At 32.2% G+C, this 20323-nt stretch overlaps 1 protein-coding gene and 1 non-coding gene across 5 annotated transcripts in view; both read right to left on the reverse strand.

The window, feature by feature from the left end:
• Window positions 1-700: 700 nt before the first annotated feature.
• Atg18a (Autophagy-related 18a) overlaps window positions 701-20323 on the reverse strand; it is a 53291-nt gene continuing 33668 nt past the window's right edge. For all 4 annotated transcript variants that reach the window (XM_069827415.1, XM_069827408.1, XM_069827399.1 and 1 more), the window contains one exon: window positions 701-1836. In XM_069827415.1, coding sequence (XP_069683516.1) covers window positions 1727-1836 — 110 coding nt within the window. In that variant the 3' untranslated portion in view covers window positions 701-1726. The remainder of the gene's footprint in view (window positions 1837-20323) is intronic.
• Window positions 6451-6522, reverse strand: TRNAN-AUU (transfer RNA asparagine (anticodon AUU)). Its single transcript has one exon. It is a non-coding gene; the product is annotated as a tRNA-Asn (tRNA).

Genomic DNA, 20323 nt, shown 5'->3' on the forward strand with positions numbered 1-20323 from the left:
TAACATGGTAGGAACTAATTTTTTTGTCTTCACATAAAATAAAAACTGTTTGATTTTTAGTATTCGTATTACTAATGGCAGCAGTACTGAAGCACTCACAATAGGAAATTACATCAACTCTTTCAGAAAAATTCAGTTTTTTAGGCGGATTATTTCTTTATTTCTACATTTATGATAAAGTACCTATGTTCTTATAACAGTTAAAAATGTCTATTAATGTGTCACATAACATTTCATAATTTATTATGAGCAATAATATAATTTATGATCTCTACAGACCTATTGCTGTGAAGATTAACAAAAAGCAATTTTAAAAAAAGTTGCATTGTGTGGACGGAAAAATGGAAGACTGTAGAAATTTCATGCACTGTTGCAAATGCACTCGAAGAGAAAATCATTAAATATTCCCTTATTCTACACAAAGTTCAAGATAAATTTTTACCGAGTCTTGCTAAACGTTGAAATGCCATTATCTGTATATTGAAAAGGAATATGTAGATGTTCTTTTAATGTTATATAGTTCTGAAACATCAGTAATTTATTTTAAAATTGTCAATAGCGATGAACTAAAATAAAGCAAAAAATATTAACAACCTGCAGTGCAGGCATATGTTATGCATCTGTATTTTCTTTATTTCATGAAAAGTTTCCTTTATCAACAATAAAGGATAGTTAAAAGGAACCAAAAACACACATAGCATCATATACAGTTAAAGTTTATATTTTATAAAAGAATAAAATCCTTCCATAAAAAATCAAACAAATCATTTTCATCAAATTTGAGACTGAAAAAATTTATTTCAGGCATGTATATACCTTAAGTGAAATCCATAAAATTCAAAATCACACATCCTGACAAATTGTTTCGGTGAATATACAAGTGGCAATATTCTGAAAAATACCACCTTTTTATTGAGTTTTAACAATTTAAAATTTTTGCCACATTCTTATATGTAATATCATGTGGGTAACTCCATTTCAGAGCAGTACTGATTTAAGGAACAAGAGAGAGACAGAGAGAAAAAAAAAACAAATATGCTAGCATCAGTAAATAGTAGAGAAAATTAAAATAAATTTAAATATATATCTTTGCACAGACATCAATCATGTTTCTAAATTACAGGCAACACACTTCTAAACTTCATATTCTTGAGGAGTATATTATCAGTACTGTGTCTTTCTTAACACAATATGTTGAACTTGTTTTCCTTTCCACTTGTTGAGTGATGGAATACCATTAAGGTTTGCATCAGTTACAGCATACAACTAGAAATAGCCAATGACAATACTGTTCTAGCCAAAGCATTTCAGTTATCTCTGCAACACAACTATTCACTTTCAATCACACCTGCAGCCACACGAGGAAACACTATCACTTACATCGTTCTTTCAACACAAAATTGATAAATCCATTTTCATAAAAATAAACACACCTCACAAAATTTTTATCAAACTTGAAATGAAAATTGAATAATAAGATATTTACAAGAGAAACCTAATCTTTAAAAAAAGATTGGTTCACGTGTGGAAAAAATTAAACAAAATAAAGATGAGAGGAGACAACTCAGAGTGCACTGACATACATATATTTATATAGGCTTACTTCTTTATCTTGACACTGCAGCAATTCTTTGACTTTTTATCATAAGAATTATATAGTACAAATAAAAAATGCAATCCAAGTATTTTAAACGTGATATGCAAATCATTAAACTTAATTCTTGCCTCACTCCGTCTTCTGCGTAACAGGTGGGAATTCTGTGTCGTCATCAAACTTGAATCCTCCTGTAGGTGGAGACTCAGTAGCTGCTGCCATCTCATGGAACTTCTCTGATTCTAAAATGGTCATTAACAAGATATTTGTATATATACCAGTTATATACATAGTATATTAAAAGTGTATATATATTTTAATCAACTAATGAAATAGAAAACCACATACTATAAATATTTATAATACAAGGATCTGTACACTAATGACGTCTGTGTAAGTTATCAGGGCAAGTGACAGTTACAAGCTCATATACAGAAAATAATAAAGCAAATACCTGCAAATATAATTCATATCTCATCACCTTTATACATGATTTATCATTACATCAATAAAAGTCATTGTTATAAATAAAAACTATTTCATGATTCTATTTCGTATTATCAAAGTAAAAGAGAGCTTTAGTACCTCACAAATACAATCTTTTAAATAATATTTAATACTAAGGAACTATAATCATAGCTTCAGAAAGAAGCTTAGTTTCAAAATATTGAAAGTTCGTCTGCTAATGGCTTTATCGCTAAATGCAGTGCATTAAAAATCAACCAACAATAAATTAAATTTTCAAAGACAGTTCAAGAGGAAAGTCTGCATTCAAATACTATAAAAATATATAAAACTTCAAAATATAACACAAACAGATGTTCACATCCTTATTTGTAGTTTATTACCTTCTTACATCAGAGTAATTATATATAGAAGCACAAATGAGTGTGCTGTTTGTAGTTTAGTTGTATCTATACTCTGTTTCTTAAAGAAACATATAACTACAAATTACCTTGCATTCAAAACTTACCATAAAGTATGCTGGACAACTTAATGTTTTCGCAATTCTAAAACATGGGCTGCTATTACTGATATTATTTTAAAATACAGTAAAACCCCGATAAGATGCTGTTCAAGGGACCGTGTGTAAACAGCATATTAACCGGGACCGCGTATTAGGTGGGTATACTAATTTTGACTTGTATACAGTATCTATTAGCATTCTTCTTTATTGAAATACATGATTCATGAAAGGTAATACAGTATTATTCTATTATGTAATTACTGTACTATACGTTAAAGACATTTACCATACTGTATGTATGTACTGTACTTAATTCTTTCGAAAAGAGTCATTTATAGTTGTTTGGCATGTGCGTGTTCTCCAAGTCCTCATGTTTACCACACTTCACTTTCTTGCGCTTACATCCTCCCGACATTGCAACTGCAGTGATTGAGTCGCGATTTTTTATTATCGTTCTTAATGTCGATAATGGGATTCCTAATGAATCAGACAGTTGTTTCTGATGAAGAGTGCTGTTTTCATCGTACTTTTGTAAGATCTCCAATTTTTCTGACACAGAAAGGGCTTTTCGTTTAACACTCATTGTAATCACATTCACAGACACTTCAATACACTAAGGACAACAAACTGACCAGCAGAGAGTGGATTATTGTAATTGTATGTAAGCTTTAAGCACGCAGGTAAAGGGTCGAATAAGAGAGCGTAACAAAATGGTGGGGTATTGTATAGTATGAAGGTTTAAATTCTCAGGTAAAGGGTCGAATACCAATACTTTTCAGGTTAATGGCACCAGTAAGTTCAATGGCCAAAATGTTTCATTACTGTTACAGTACATTGCTGAAAATTACATCGAAAATATTCCACAAAAATAACGTATTATGCAGGACTTCAGTGCAACAAATGGGGTATTTTATAAAGGCATTATATATGAAATGTTCAGGGACCGGACAAAAAAAGCATATTATACGGGATAGCATAATAAGTGGGCGCATCTTATCGAGGTTTTACTGTATACACAGAGTGGAAGTGATGTAACTGTGCAAATTGAAGGGAGCAATAGAATATATTAAAATATGGTAATTAAAAATACCTATTATGCGTTTTATAATTAAGTGCATGGTTAATTAGAAATTTAGGCTGAAAGTCTGCATAATATGGCAACATGCATCACCAGCTCACCTACAAATACACACAAGAACTCAGGTCTGAATAGCAGCATTTTATCCCTTAGTCACTGTAGTAGGGTTGTCAGACAGGAAATAATTATATATGTCCATCTTTATTTAATTTGAAAGAAAATAGTCCATTTTACTAAAAAAACTGCAAAGGGATAAATCATTCCTTATCAATTTCGCTAATAATAAAAGTAAAAATCAGAACTGTACGAGTAGTACGTATGAAGTGAAAGTGTTAATATTTATGGGGAAATAATTTTTTCTGAGTAAAGTATTCACTTGGAACTAATGTGATATTAGAATATTATAACTTTTTGTTGTATTCTAGCGAAGAAATAAGCTGTTACAATCTGCAGTTATATTACTTCAACCCCCCCCCCCCATACATATATATATATATATATATATATATATATATATATATATATATATATATAATGGTAAAGAGTTATTTCTTAAATTAAGTTTACTGCTACCCATACATAACAAGAAGCAATAGGAGCTCGCATACACCTGATATATACCATTACCTCCTGATTAGTAGCGAAATTTAACTCGTGCTAACCTAGTTCATGGAAATTAGTCCACTATATCCAAGAAATGTGAAGACAACCTAAGCTACTAAACAAGGAGACAAAGCATTATGGCGTATTTCAGACCAAAATAACATTGATCCAAATTACTTTCTGTTATACGAGAAACTATTACATAAAAAAAAATTCGAAATCTTCAATGATATCCAGAAAGTGGTTCTGGTCAAGCCATTTATCTCTTTGTATAAAGTACTTTCCCCTAACTATTGAGTGGATTTTGTTCATATTCAATATCTATAAGTCAGTTGATCTGAGAATGATACTACTTTAAATATATTGTTGCTGTTGTTAACTAATGCTGAGTTCTAGGCAATAAAGCCATTAACTCTCTTGCTGGACATCACTAAAGGTAATTCTGATTCATTTCTCCCTGAAGACTGCATAATGGTCAAAGTAGTGAAGAAATAATTCCAATTTTGTTGAAGAGTTTTGACAAACAGTTATATGTCCTGTGAGCAATCGAAAGGACACAAACTACATTTTTCCTTGGGTACTCAGGAATTATATTTTGTTGTACACTGTGACACTCCCATTTTTTATTATTTGAAAATTCGTGGAAACGGTATGATACTATATCCTGATATTTCGAGTTGATTAATGTTTAAACTGTTGGAAATGATGAAGTTGACATGGAGGTTTCTAAGATATTACTTCCTTTCTTAGCAAGATAATCGGCAGCTTCATTACCAGATAATCCACAGTGTGCCGATACCCATTGAAAAACTATCCTTTGTTAGCTTCATCAGATGGTGTATAATTTTCGAACAATCAGTTATTTTTTACTTTTAGGTGACAGATTGGTTGTTATAGCAGTAATAGCTGCTTTAGAATCACTGAATATAACAGCTTGTTGAAAATATGAGATCCCATACAACAGATTTTGAATAGATAGTTTCAACTTCTCCATCAGAATTTGTAGCACAATAACCTAAAAACTTATAAAACGAGAAAAGTGGACATGTAGCACCAGCACCTGCTCCATTTTGGCTGTACAATAGGGATTCATCAGTAAAAATATGAAGCCATTCTGTTAGGAAATCTACTAAACAGTTTCCAATGCTAGCAATTTTAGGACTTTTTTTTTTGGTATCTTCAACAAGGTCTGGATAATACTCTATTTCTATTGCTTGTGTAAAGTTAGTTTTATGAATTAGAATTTCTTTACTTGTTGGAAGATTTATCTTTTTATTAATTTTATGTACTTTAGAAAGGAAGCTTTCCTAAGATTTAATGTTAAATATGAAATTTCTTAGCTCCCAATTACTAAATGGAAGTCTGATTAATTTTTCGTACTGAATAATAACATCCTTTTCTAGTTCATATTCATAGGAGACTGATGAACTTTACTATAAGTTACACTGCAGGTATTGGTAGATCTGACAGCTCCTGCAATTAATCAGAGACTTCGATTTCTAATTGTTTTATCTTTTTAAGATTTGTTGTTATTAAAACTTCACCACAGTATGTAATTACTGGTTTTACATATAGACATTGTAAGAAGTAGTAAGCTTTTCTTGAACATCCCCATTTCACAGGCCTGACAAACTTTTTATAAATGATAAATGTCTTTCAGCTTATGATGTTATATATTCTATATGTTTATTCCAAGTAAACTTAGTATCAAAATTCATCTCTAAGTATTTTACTGAATGTTGCTGATAATAGTTTTCCATCAAAACGTACCTCCATTTACAATGGGCTTTTTCTTAATGAAAAAATTGGTAATGTTAACTGTCATGAAGTTTTTTACAGACCAGTTACATAATTTTTTAAGAAATGTTCCATTGTTTTAAGTTCAATGCTTATATTTCTTGAATAATTTCGAGGGAAAAATTGTTCTGGAGCCAGGTATCGAACCCGGGACCTTTGGTTTAACGTACCAACGCTCTACCACTGAGCTACTCGGGAACTCTAACCGACACCGATCCAATTTTTCCCTCTATATTCACAGACCTCAAAGTGGGCTGACAACCGTCAAGCAACCAACTTCGAGTGCACACTAACTCCGTGTGACTTAAATTGTGGTTTTCTGTTAACGAACAGTAACGTGTATTATGCAAATCAAGATTTCAGGTACAACTCCCTGTAAAGTTGATTTGAATAATTCCGAGGGAAAAATTGTTCCAGAGCCGGGTATCGAACCCGGGACCTTTGGTTTAATGTACCAACGCTCTACCACTGAGCTACTCGGAAACTCTAACCGACACCGATCCAATTTTTCCCTCTGAGGTCTGTGGATATAGAGGGAAAAATTGGATCGGTGTCAGTTAGAGTTCCCGAGTAGCTCAGTGGTAGAGCGTTGGTACGTTAAACCAAAGGTCCCGGGTTCGATACCCGGCTCCGGAACAATTTTTCCCTCGAAATTATTCAAATCAACTTTACAGGGAGTTGTACCTGAAATCTTGATTTGCTTATATTTCTTGGTTTGGAGGTCCACATTATTAAATCATCTGCGAAAAGAGTACACTTTACTCTAGAGTTTATATTGTTTGTGGCAGATCATTCATGTAGATATTAAAAAATGATATACTAAGAACTGCACCTGTTGGTAATCCGTGGTGAATCTATCTATATTTGGAGATACTTTTATCATATATGGTTGCAATAAAATGTTGAGTTATGAAATGGGAAATCCAGGAAAACATATAACCTCATGTGCCTAAATCATATAGTTTTTTAATAATTTGGCACAAACAGAATCGTATGCAATTTGAAAATCTATAAAAACTGTAGTGTATTTTTTTTCTCATTAAAATAATCTTTGGTTTGACTTCTGCAGACAGCTTTCACGTAGTGGTTTCCCTCACATTTCTGTATACAGTCCACCATTACACTATTGCATTTGTCACAATCTTCATTCATCATATCTAAAATGATTTCTCATATCCTGTTTATCCCCTTCTATCTTTCAGTATATGAAGATAATCTCTATTGTAATCTATAATTTCCATCCACCGACCTTCGTGATACCTTTAAAATCTTCTCCTTTTTTGTCTTCCCTCCATCCCATTCCTTACTACTATTAGCTACTTGTTTACATTATTCTTTTCAGAAACAGTCCCTGCTACAATCTGCTATTCCTCTTCTACTATCACTGTTAACTTCATTCACTATTATCCCTGTATTTTCTGTTTATCTACATTTTTTTTCCCTAACTAGTATTCATAATTATCTGTTGTTGTTGTTGTTGTTTGCTAATTCCGAATTTCTGACAACGAAATCATTAATTCTCTCGCTCTCCAGTATTTTTCACTCAAGGACGCCAAGTTGATAGTGGCTGGGCAGTGCTGAAGATGATTTTGATCCATTTCCTCTTGAAGATCACATAAGGGGCAGAGTGGTGAAGGAGATATTCCAATTCTGTGGAGATGCTTGGCCAAGCAGTTGTGGCCTGTAAACAGTCTAAAAATTGCACCTGCATTCTTCCTTGGGTATCCAGGGATGTTTTGGGTTGAGACAGATTATTTATTTTTATTTTTGGAAATTTGGAGATGATTTGTTATAATTTTGTGGTATTGTGAAGTAATCATTCTTTTTGCTGTATAATAGGATAATTGTGTAGCAGGTTTCTGAATAGTACCACAGGCCTTTTTGGCAAGATAATCAGCAGCATCGTTGCCAGTCAATCCGCAGTGTGCTGGTATCCATTGAAAAACTATTTTTTTCTTTAGGTTGTTGAGGTGAAATAGGCATTTCCAGCACTCAAGAATTTGTTGACTTTTTGGTGTTAAAGTGATGTTATAGCTAAAATGACTGCTTTTGAGTCAGAAAGAATTACTGCTTGCTGGAATTGAGCTATTCTGTACAGAAGATTTTGAAGTGTCGTAGATATGGCCTCGACTTCTCCATCAAAATTTGTAGTACCAAATCCAAGGGGTTTGTAAAAGGAGAACAGACTCCATCACCTGCTCCGATTTGATTTGTTAGCAAGGAGCCGTCAGTAAAACTAAGGAGCCATAATTATCTATATTATACTTTTCCTCTATCTTACTACATTATGTTATTTATTTACCCTATGACCTTTCCTTTCATTTCTTTTGCATTCATTCGCTGTTTTAATGTTCGAATATTAGTAATACTGTACTTTCTTTCCATCAAATTGATTAATTAACTTATCACTTTTTTCTCCCATATTGATATAGCTTATGGCTCACTCTTCTTATTTGCAGTCACATTCACTTTCACTTAGCGATTCTTTCCCTCTTTATTACAGAAAACACTCCATATTCTTTTCTCACTATCTTCCACTCACTGTCACTTAATTTACTATTTCCTTTTCCCTGGCTTATTCTCCTCATTCCCCCTTCAAAATTTATCTTATTACTTCTCGGTCTTTTTCTCAATTCTACTTAGTTACACTTCCTAATCTTGCCTCATAATTTTCAATTGCTTCTAATACCTCTGCAATTTGACTCCTCGAATACTTCACTATTATTTTTTCTTTCCTTTCATTTTTAATATCTCTAACACACACTGAATCTAAACTCTATTATTTCTTGACTAAAAAGAAGAATTTGTTAGTTTGTTGAATGGAATTCTCTAAATCCAACCTGACATGGTGAAATTAAATTTTGGGATTCCAAGTTCCAATTCAGTTTATTTGATACCATTTTTTCCATTACTTTTACAATGATACTAGTAAGTTAAATGGATCTATAACTTTTAATTTCAAATACAAATTTGTCGTTTTTAAGAATGGGAATGATTATTACTTTCTTTCATTCAGCAGGCAATGTAGTTTGCCAAGATAATTTACAAAACATATTGGACCGACAAGTCAATACAAACAAATAAAAATGATAATACAAACAGCCTTCATTTGACTGTCTATTTATTATGAATCATTCAATAAGTGAATGGCATGTAAAAACAAGTAGTGGCTACAAGTACTTTTGCTTTATCATCGGGTAGCATAAGAAATTAATATGCATGAACATAAAAATAGAAAGTGCACCAACAGTCATCTTCCTATCCGAGCTAATAACTGAACCCAGATACATGAACTAGGTAATATGTTCAAGCTGTTTCCTATCGATCTTAATATAGTACTATGATTCTCGTTCTTCTTACTGATGATGATCATAGTTTTTGTCCTGTCAACTTTTACCTTCATTCCTTTAATCTTCAGCTCCTCTACCCATACCTTAATGTTATATTTTAAGTTCTTTTCATTACAAGCTACACCTATCAGATCGTCAAGCAAATACCAAATCTGTCAGTCTCACTGGTCTCATAAGATAATTACCAATAGTTAATTTCTTGACCTTATCATGACACTTCTTAATACGGTAATATGATCAAGGTATGTAATAAAGAGTAGGGAACTAAGATTACAATCCTGTCTAACTCCTTGCCTCATATTGAACTCTGCAGATCTTGTATTTCCCGTTGGTACATAATTTCTACAGTTCATGTACAGACTTCTTATGGAGTTATATAGTGATTTACTAATTCTACTTTCCTTCAAAGATTTCCAAAGTTCTAATCTTGGGACCTGCTTTAAATCGATAAAAGCAGCATGAATTGTCCTATTTTTCTCCAATAATTTTTCACTAATCATCCTGACTCCTCTATTATCTGTAGATTACTATCATTTTATTAAGCAATTCGTGGAAGTATTCTTTCCATCTCTTCTGTTACAATTCTTTCTTCTCTATCTCTTATAAATTTCAGAGGACATTCTTTCCCTTTTCTCATATGTTTTCAATATGTAATAAAATAACTTCAGATTCTCTTTATAGTTATTTTCCATTCTTTGTCCGAACTCCTCCCATGATTTGCTTTTTGCTTCTTTCACCTTTCTTCTTTGTTCCTTATATCTCTCATAATCTTATATATTCTTGCTTCTCAAGTAAATCTTCCACTTATCCTTCTTAGGCTTTACTTCTTCCTTTATTACATCCTTCCACCTACTCGTCTTCTTAAATTATCTCACTTTTGTGGTTCCAAATACATTATTTGCAACTTCTGGTAGTATCATTTTCAACATAGTCCATTATTCTTACAAAACCATTTCTTCCACCTTCTCTTCTATCTTTTGACAGTCCTTCTCCTCCACCTTCTGTGTGAACTGCTTCTGTACTTCCTTATCTTCTCTAAACTTGTAAGTTTTAATCTTCTCTTGTTTGTTCCTTTTAGGTTGTGTCTTCTTCTCTTTTCTTTTGATTTTCATCTCCTGTACATGTAATCATCATATTTTAGGGTCTGTTAAACTCATTTACTTCTGCACTTTATGCATGCTTTTAAGGCACTATCTGTTATAAGAGGGAGTAAAATTTCACACTTTGGTGTAATATTGTTCAATTCTTTTTTTAATCATTTAAATTTTTATGCTGTCTTAATGTGAAGTCAATTTACATCCTTATTACAGCAGTTTTGGGCCTAGACAAGCAGACAGACAACTGGCATTCTACAAGCCAATTCTCATATAAATATCTATTATTTCCATATGAAAAGCAAGTTCATTGTCTAAGTTGTATTGAATTTATTATTATGCCTATATTTTGGAAAGCTTCACTGTTGTGTATAACTCATGTTCAAACTGCTTTAGTGTCATTTAAGTAGTGGGTTTATTTACAATTATTTTTATTATTATTATTATTATTATTATTATTATTATTATTATTATTATTAAGATGTATGCACTGTTTTATGTTGTTGTGTTGTGTTGTCCTAAGACAAGTCTGAACCTCACAAGTGAGACCAAGAAGGCACCACTTATGAGGCAATAGGCCAGGATATAATGGGGTAGAGTGGCCAGTTCCTTTCCCCCTCTATTGCATATATCGCCCACTAGCTACACATTACACTAGTCAGACTTCAGATGCATATAAACAATTGTTCTTCCTCTGACACATATTGTTAAGTGATATGTACTGTCTGATAAGAGATGTACATATCAGCCAGAACCTCAATCAGAAGACTGTTTTATGTTAATAAGTTTAATTTTTAATTGTTAAATAAACAACTGTGATCTTTATTGAAATGTATCTGATAACAACTCACCTAAGTTTAAAGTGCAGATGTCATCTTTTTAGAAGATTCAGTTGTAATGGCATGTGATAATGAACGTAAAACATAACATTTTTAACGACAGAAAGGTTGTGTCTTCATTTATTCTACTGATTATGTTAACAAAATTAACTGTGTTCAAGATCTTAACTATTCTGTTGTTAAAAGAAATGATGTAGTCGTGAAAATTTTCTCTGGTTCTTTTAATTAAAAATATATAACTGTCATAAAATATAGAAAAAGAAAAGAAACACACACATCCATCTGTGGAATATGAAGACATTTCTCAGAAAATGCTATTCTTATATTAAAAAATACTCTCTATTGTTATACATCTGACGAGAAAAATCATTAAATAGCCTACACTTAGCAAAAATCACATTCATAGGCATGTAAAATGAACAGTAAAATACCAGTTTTCTGTTAATGACATACTTTTAAATACTTTTTAATATAATGGCTAAATTTTAACACATTTATGTCACATGTAATACATATAAATATTAAGTTTTGTTCAAAAATGCAATGTACAATGACATAACATAAACGCATATTTTATCAATGATAGTGTGCAACATCTTACTACACTCGAACTTAAGACATAATGTGCATAAAAGCATAAAATGCAGAAAAGCTAGAATGAACTACCTAGGTAATAATGAAGTAAAGATCTAACTTTTTGTGATTGTATAAAGCTTTCTTAGAATATTTATCTTATCATGCATAAAGCAAAGATCATTGTAACTTGCATGAAGAAAAGAAACAGTTAAAAATATGAACAGAAATAAATATGCCATAGTATTTAAATAATGCAATAACATACAATTTCAAGCATAAGCAATTTGGTTTTACATACAAACATTTTTCTTAAAATTACGAACGAAACATCTCCTTTCTGCTCACCTGTCTTAATTAGTGCCAAAAAAGTAACAATTTCTTGGATGAAAAGAGAAAGTAAACAAAATTACTGCATCTCCCACAAACTACGTGCCAGTTATGAAAGGAATAAAAAAAAATGATACATATGAAAGAAAGCTAGTGATATGTATATTCTTTTATTCCTTTTAATGAGACTAGGAAAAAACATCAAATGTCTCCTTCCATTTGCCAATTATAACCATATTATAATTTCACTAGTGCTACATAACAATTAAATTCATACAACACCATTAAATAACAAAATAAAAACACAAAAAACCAATTTCTGAGATTTTATTAATTCACAGAGGGATGTGTGTTTTCAACGGGAACACATTCAGACAAATTAGCATTAACATTAAAAGCTTTGTTGCATTTACCTTTATACTAAAATGAACAAAGTCAATATTAATAAAATGTGATAATTTCAGTGACAGACCATATATGACACACTCAAACATCTGGTCTGAGGAGGGTTTCTCGCAGCCACTCATTTCCTAGGATTATTTTTATGCATTAAAAGCATATAAATTACTTTCTCTATCCTAGAAATTACGTGACAAATTTTTATTCTTGAAAAATCTAAGCTTACCTATATTACAGACATTTATAACAGTGGCATATTTTAGTAAAGAGAGTTAGTAATCTCTTGAATGTTTCCATATGCTTCACTGTTACAATTTGATTTCAAGACAAAATTGCATTTACTTTTCTTATAAACTGCAAATTTGTATATGTATAGAAAAGCAAGAACATAAATGAAATATATGGAATGGAGAAACTTTACGAGTGAATCAAGTATACTTTTTGTAATGCAGTTTCTTTTTTTAATATAAAATTTTATTAAATTAGAAAGAGTTCCAATGCTGAGTTCTTGACAATAAAGCCATTAACTCTCTTGCTTCACACATAGTGGTTTAGATTTTTGTAACTGTCTTCAAATGTTTAATTTTTGTAACACGAATATTTAAGTCCTTTACTGATTTTACACTTGAATTCAATATCGCCACTTTTTCTTTATGTTGAAATACAGAGTTCTTTCAACTTACAGAACTCAACGAAACTTGTGAGTACTTGTACCATGTCAAGAACAATACTTCATCAAATGTTTCAGGACAACTTTCTCCTTTCACCTCTGGGAAATGAATGGTAACTGGCTTATGCTTCCAGGTAGGAGCTACAATGTCACTATAGTCAAGGGTTGCCAAATGTCCCAAAATTTAGAGAATTTATGTTAACATTTCTTGCTTCCTGATTTAAGATATCAATTTCCAGCTTTTCTCCCTTTAAGTTGAAAAACTTTCTAAAAGTTAAATTTCAGGAGTTTTATTTTTGTAAGTTTGGTAACATCATGGGACTAATCGATTGTAACATTGTAAGTCAGTTCTAAGGATACTTCTGCTCTAAGTAATTGCTCAATCATGATCGCTTGCTTACTAATCGATACTCGATAGTGACATCACAAGAAAGCCAAAATCCAGATATTCACTTTGATTGGAAATGCGTCTTTATCATGTCTTTGTGTTTCTGCTATGTGACCCAAGTAATAGTAAATTCAAAGTAATTGGTGTTTTAATTATGCTGTCTAAATATTTAGAGAAGTGAAATTTTGAGATAATGAGGATTCTCCATTGGAAAAAAAAAGTATATTTTTAAAAGAGGTGGGAAAATGTGTGTAGTTGGCTTGTGCCAAACTGAATAACCCTACTGAAGCTCATCGTGTGCTGCATGAAAAATTGCTGAATATTGGACATGGTGGTGTCAAGGTATTAAGAAACAGTCTTTCTGTAAAACAAGTGGCTAAACAAAGAGATACCAAAACATCGAAAAAGATGAGGAGTGATTGTTTTTTTTTCTGCAGCTTTGTCTCAACTTAACATTAAAACTGCCGCACTGCAGCTGAACTTACTTTTATTTAACATATGGAATTTCATACAACAGTATGGACTGCTATATATATGTAGAAAAGTATTTAATGATTCGGAAATAGCTAAGAGTCATCTTGTGGTCGCACTAAAGCTGAAGCTCTTGTTGTAAATATGTTGGCTCCAAAAACAAGTGACCATCTTGCCTTCATTAGTAGACCGCCTGAGAAGATTCTTGCTGTACCATTTGCAATTTCAACAGATGCCTTTAATTATTGCAAAAGAAAGATGCTTCCTGTTTGCCTAAGGTATTTTAATCCCTGGGCTGGTATTCAGATTTTTTGTTGTTTTTTTTTTGTTTTTTTTAACCTGAAACCTCAGCTTCCAATGCTGAATTAATTAATTTTAAAAAGGTCTTACTGATCACGAACTGAATACTGAAAAGACACGTGCATATGAGAGTGATAAACTAATGTGAATCTTGTAAAACAAATCTGTTTCTGAGAATCCAAAGGAAGGTGGCTGTGGGAATCTACCAAAGATTGGTTGCAGTAACCCCGGTACTTCATAATGCTGTGAAACATGCCTGCAGCTGGTTAAATTTTGACACTGAGATTATTGTTTTTAAGATACACAGCCATTTCTCTGGGTCTACAAATATAAGAGAAGAGCTCAAAGATTTCTTTAAATTTGTGAATTGTCAATGGCAGGAAATATTAAGATGCGTGATTACAAGATGGCTTTCCATTACTCCTGCAACAAAAAGTATCCTTGACATATATCAAGAGCACTGGCTGCCTCACATTTCAAGCTTTAAAAAGAGAGAACTTTGATGACTATAAAAATAGTTTAAATTCTTCAGCCCTATTAAAAAATGTGCCAGTTTTCAGTGATTTTAATCACAATGTAAAATCAATATATATGGATTTATTATTTGACGAGTATGCAGTGTTGAAAGATATGACTCAAGATTTAATTACGGGTACAAAAGATTTCAGCAGTAAATCTGTGGAAGGAGATGGATATTTGTGTTCACTGCCATGGAAAATTATACACCACAATTGGAGAAATTCATCAGCAGTCGTGGCAATTCTTGGTTCTAATGCTCCTGTAGAATGTGTTTTTTTTTCCATGATGAATCGCAAATAATCAAATGCAGGAACAGATACTCCACTGTTTTAATGATCTCAGATATGAGTCATTCCACGTCAAATCGCACAGCCATAAAACACTACCTTCTCGGAAATGGTCAAATTTTTTTTCATGAATTCCAGACATCAAATAAAGAGACCTGTATTGTTTTATTTTCACAATTATTAATTATTTGTGTAGTTATGACTATCTGAAATTACGCAAATTATGCGCGCACTGTTACAGAAACTCACTTGGAACTCTGTGTCTATAAATAATTGAGATTTGCGGTTTGGCGCATTTTAAAGACTAAATATAACACTTTTTATTACTTTAGGCCTATCACTAATAAATTTAAAATTTGGCCTATTTTTTTAATAATTTCTTTTTCAAAGCATAATTACTATATTAAATAGCCAAGTTAAAAATCTGAAAAAATTATAGACTTGTTCCCTGATGTATTATCTGTAAACTACTGCATTTAGAAATGTGGGATCTCCACACATACATTTGTAACGATTTATTTTCCGGAGGCATGCACGCGCTCGCGATTCCCAGCTAATGTACTACTTGCAGCCATAGATAGACTAGAAGCTGTCGACGGCAATTTTTACGAAATCCCCCGTTGCATGTAATATCTGATCTCGCAACACTACGAAAGAAATGCATTCATTCATCATAAGGAACAGTAAATATCTAAAGTTATCTTACTATTGTCAGAACAGCTAAGAGGGGGAGCCCTTCACAATGCTGTATGTTTATACTGTAATATAGCGAAGTGTTTAAAGATAGCAAGGCTGGGTAAGGCAGTAAACTTTATGGCAGTAAACAGATGGCAGGAGACAAAATATAGAAGAGAAAAATAATCAGTCTGGGTTTGAATTTCATGGAGTGACGTGACTTCTATACAACATCAGTGACGGTAAAGAACGCGTAATATATAACAAGTGTTTAAATCCATTTGACCTTTCTAATCACGCTTTTAAAAAGAAAACACTAAGACGCGTAAGTCGCGATTTATTGATAAAGCTCAATTTAAAGGAGTCTTTGAATGTGCGAATATGTGATTCCTTCCGTAAAAATTCTATCAACTTCCAGATAGGTCAGATGAAATTATATGTGAAGCCGGTAGTTCTTGTGATATTAGTAAACATGAATCAAATAAAAGTGCGGGCAGAGAGAGTGATTATCCCAGTCCTTATTCTAGCAGATCTATGGATACAGTGCTAGAAATCACCAATATTGAGGAATTAAACAAGAGTTTGATGTCAATAGAATCCCCTATCAAGAAAAGAAAACTACAACGAAAACGATACCCCCGTGAAAAGTTAAAAAAAATAAAAGGCTTTCAAGCAAGTAAAGTTTTTCATGTAGAAGATGCATCGTCATCCCTTCAAAAGTCGCCATATTTTATTTTTGACGGAATGCAAAGAAAATGTACAACCTGAAAATTACATAGTTAGGCCTATTGCAGACTTTTCTGAAAATTATTCATTTGTAATACAAGATTGAGTACAAGGTGTGCATTGAAAAAAATGCCAAGACACAATACATCCTTTCGTAGTATATTTCAAAGAAGATAAAGAAATTCGTCACAAAAATATTGTTGTCATCTCAGAAAGCATGAAACATGACACCGATTCCTTTCATTGTTTTCAATCCGAAGCAATCAACTTCTTAAAGCAAGAATTCAACGATATGAAAAAAATCATTTACTTTTCCAATGGATCAAGTTAATAATACAAAAACAAAAATAATTTTAAAAACAATTGCTTACATGAAGACGATTATGGAATTAGTGCTGAATGACACTTCTTTGCATCGTCGAATGGTAAAGGTCCATGTGGTGGCATTGGAGGAACTGTTAAAAGACTTGCAACGAGAGCAGCCTATACAAGATCCTATAAAACAACATCAACAAAAAAAACTGTTTGATTGGTCACAAAAAACATTTCTAAAGTGTCATTTATATTTTGTCCATTGAATAAGCACAAAAACCACACTGAAAACTTGCAGGCCAGATACCACAATCTAAATCCAATAAATGGTACATTAAAATTACATTCTTTCATTCCGTTGGCAAAAACTGAAGATTTAGGCCTAGTAAAACAATTTTCTTTCAAGAAAGAAGGTAGGCGAATGAAAATTTAAAGTGTAGTGTGAATGAAAACAAATGTTTAAAAAGCATAATGTACAAATATTTGAGGATATCATAATAAGTAAATTAGCAGTGTTTTCTCGAGTGACTTGATCCCTACTGTGTGTAATCTTGCAATGTTCAGTCGATCATCCAGCGCCGATAAACCTCCCAGCGCGCTTCAACGCTTCCTGTCCACTGCTGCTGCGCCGACCGCTACACATTGTGTCGTAAGTAATTAAATTTCCATTAAACTATTGGCGATCCCATTATGATTTTTTCTGGAATTATTAAGAATACTTCAGTGCACCTAGTATGCATTTTTTTTTATTTTTAATACGGCTATTTCACATTGATATCTAACTTTTAAACATTTAATCATAAAATAATATTTGTAATAATTATATTAAAATTAGTTAGTAAATATTTAACAAAAGACAGTACTTTAAGCTTTTAAATGCATTTTTCAAAAAAATTTTAACATAAATATCCTCGGAAATATGATGCTTTAAATGTTGGATTGTGCGACACTTTTAACGAATTTTAACATGCAATATTTTAAAAACATGAAAACATGTGGACTTAGGAGGAAATAAAAGTACACTTGTTGGTTTATTAGACCCATAGAGTTGGTAAAAAAAAATATAAACGCAATCAGAAATATGAAGGTCAAAATTTGTATAATTTTGTGCGATTTGACGTGGAATGACTCATATGTAAGTAAGTGTATATCAATTCAAAATGGGACTATCAAGATTTTTATAGTGACACTGTTAAGAAATGCTAGATCTTCAGAAAAATATAAACAAACTCAGGTAACTTGAAAAATATTTTTTTTTAACTCAGCATTTTCAGATATATATACACATACATACATACATACATACATACATACATACATACACGGGTGAATACTAAATGCCATCTTTGAAGACTGGAGCGTGATAGAGGATAGTGTGGCAATAAAATTTGAGACAGGCATCATCATGGTACGAAGATTAGTTATGGAGATATTAGAGGCAATACCCACATGTCAAAGGTTACTTTTGATCCATAGCTCATAGTAATTGGAGTTAAATGTCAAGAACACAACAACGATGTGATATGTGTGACATGTAGGTCTACCTGACCCTGAAATGGTCGGATTTCTTGGATTTAGTACAAGAACTGTGGAAAAAATAACTGTAGCTGGTTTGATTTCAAGTACTGTATTGTGAGTTCTCTGTGCAGTGTCCCAGTTCAAAATGATGTTGCAATATGTATCTGTTTTGCATTGTGAAGTAAGGTAAGCACGTACATTGAGCATGTCAAGCAGGCACTGGTTTTTAAAGCATGCTGCGCGACCCGCCCATTGTCCGGAGTTGAACTGAATCCTAGCAAACCTGTGTGCATGGTGTTTGAAGTGACGAAAGTGCAATGTGTAAGTGTTGGATGTTCGGCGAGGATATGTGGGAGTTAGACCTACAATCTGAGTTTTAACCTGTGCATACAGAAGCGTTACCCACAGAAATTATTGCCCCATTAGACATTTGGGAAAAACTGCAAGATAAGAATATTGGTTCTTACTTTATTTAAGCATGTTTTGATGTGATCTATTACACCCTAGTCTTTGGAGATGGCATATAGTATTCACCCTGTATATATATATGTGTATGTGTGTGTGTGTGTGTGTGTGTGTGTGGGCGCGCATGCGCGCATAGGCCTATATATTTTTTTTCAGTTAGCAGGACATTCATTTTCAGATTGATAAGGTTTAAAATGCGAGTTTCACTCATTTTTGTTAAAAAAATAAGGAATTTCCCTAATTTTTTACAAAAACCCATCTGGCAACCTTACTCTAGTGAGTTCAATGAAGCATCATTCATGTCTTAAGATGAAACCAAGGAACTACTCCAAACACTAGATGTAATATATTTTCAGCAAAGTGCAATTACCCAAAATGTTTCAGTCTTGCATGTTTATTTGTATTATTTGGTGTTGTATAATTTTGTTATATTTATTTCAGGTACACATGTCAGAATATCAACTTCTTTTCAAAATTGTTTTGATACAAGGATGCCTGTATTCAATGTATTTTGAGATTAAGAATGGAAGAAATATATAACAATTATAAAGATTTTCAATATTTTCTACGTTTTGGAAAGAATTAGAGATGGGACAATAGGAAAGAGTTTCTCAATACTCATTATCAAAGCTAAAATTTAAAATTAAAAGCTGTAATACTTTCAGAAAAAAAAAAATTTCCTGTACTGAAATGTATCCAAAGTAAATTAAATGCAACTCTCTCAGTTAATAATTGAAAATATTTTATTTTAGTTGCTAGATCAGAAAATAAAGACAAAAGTATAACCTAAAACTAGAGAAAAAAGCTACAAATGAACATAAAGCCATCTCTTTGCTATCAATTATAAGGAATAATTTAGGTTGACCTCTGAAAACCAAAACAAGCATTCTAAATACAGTCTGAAGGAAGAGACTGATTAGTAGACACTGTATTTATAGGCACTAAAAGCTAAGAATGCCACTGAGTATACTATAATCCATTCAGCTCAAGGAAGAAACTTCACACAAACAATGCAGTCTGTATCACTCTGCACTCAAGGAGTGTGTATGGTTCACAGCATCTCTCTATTTCTCTATCTACATAGTGACTTCCCTTCAGCACATGTTCTTTCTGAGTATTACAGGGTATGAGAGAAATGCTGTCTTCTTATTCAAAATGTATTACAGTAGAACTCCATTTATCTGAACTAAAGGAGTGGTGGTGGCTTATGAATGATGTAATCTTATGGTAAATATATTTGACATTAAAGTATAATGATTTACTTATCATAGATTTTATTATTTTATAACAGTATTTATTTCAAAACAAAAAATAAACGGTCAAATATAAAACATGATAACAGACTATATTCTTTTATGCCAAAAGGTG

Source organism: Periplaneta americana, chromosome 1 (genome assembly GCF_040183065.1).
Source record: "Periplaneta americana isolate PAMFEO1 chromosome 1, P.americana_PAMFEO1_priV1, whole genome shotgun sequence".
NCBI classification, from domain to species: Eukaryota; Metazoa; Arthropoda; class Insecta; order Blattodea; family Blattidae; genus Periplaneta; species Periplaneta americana.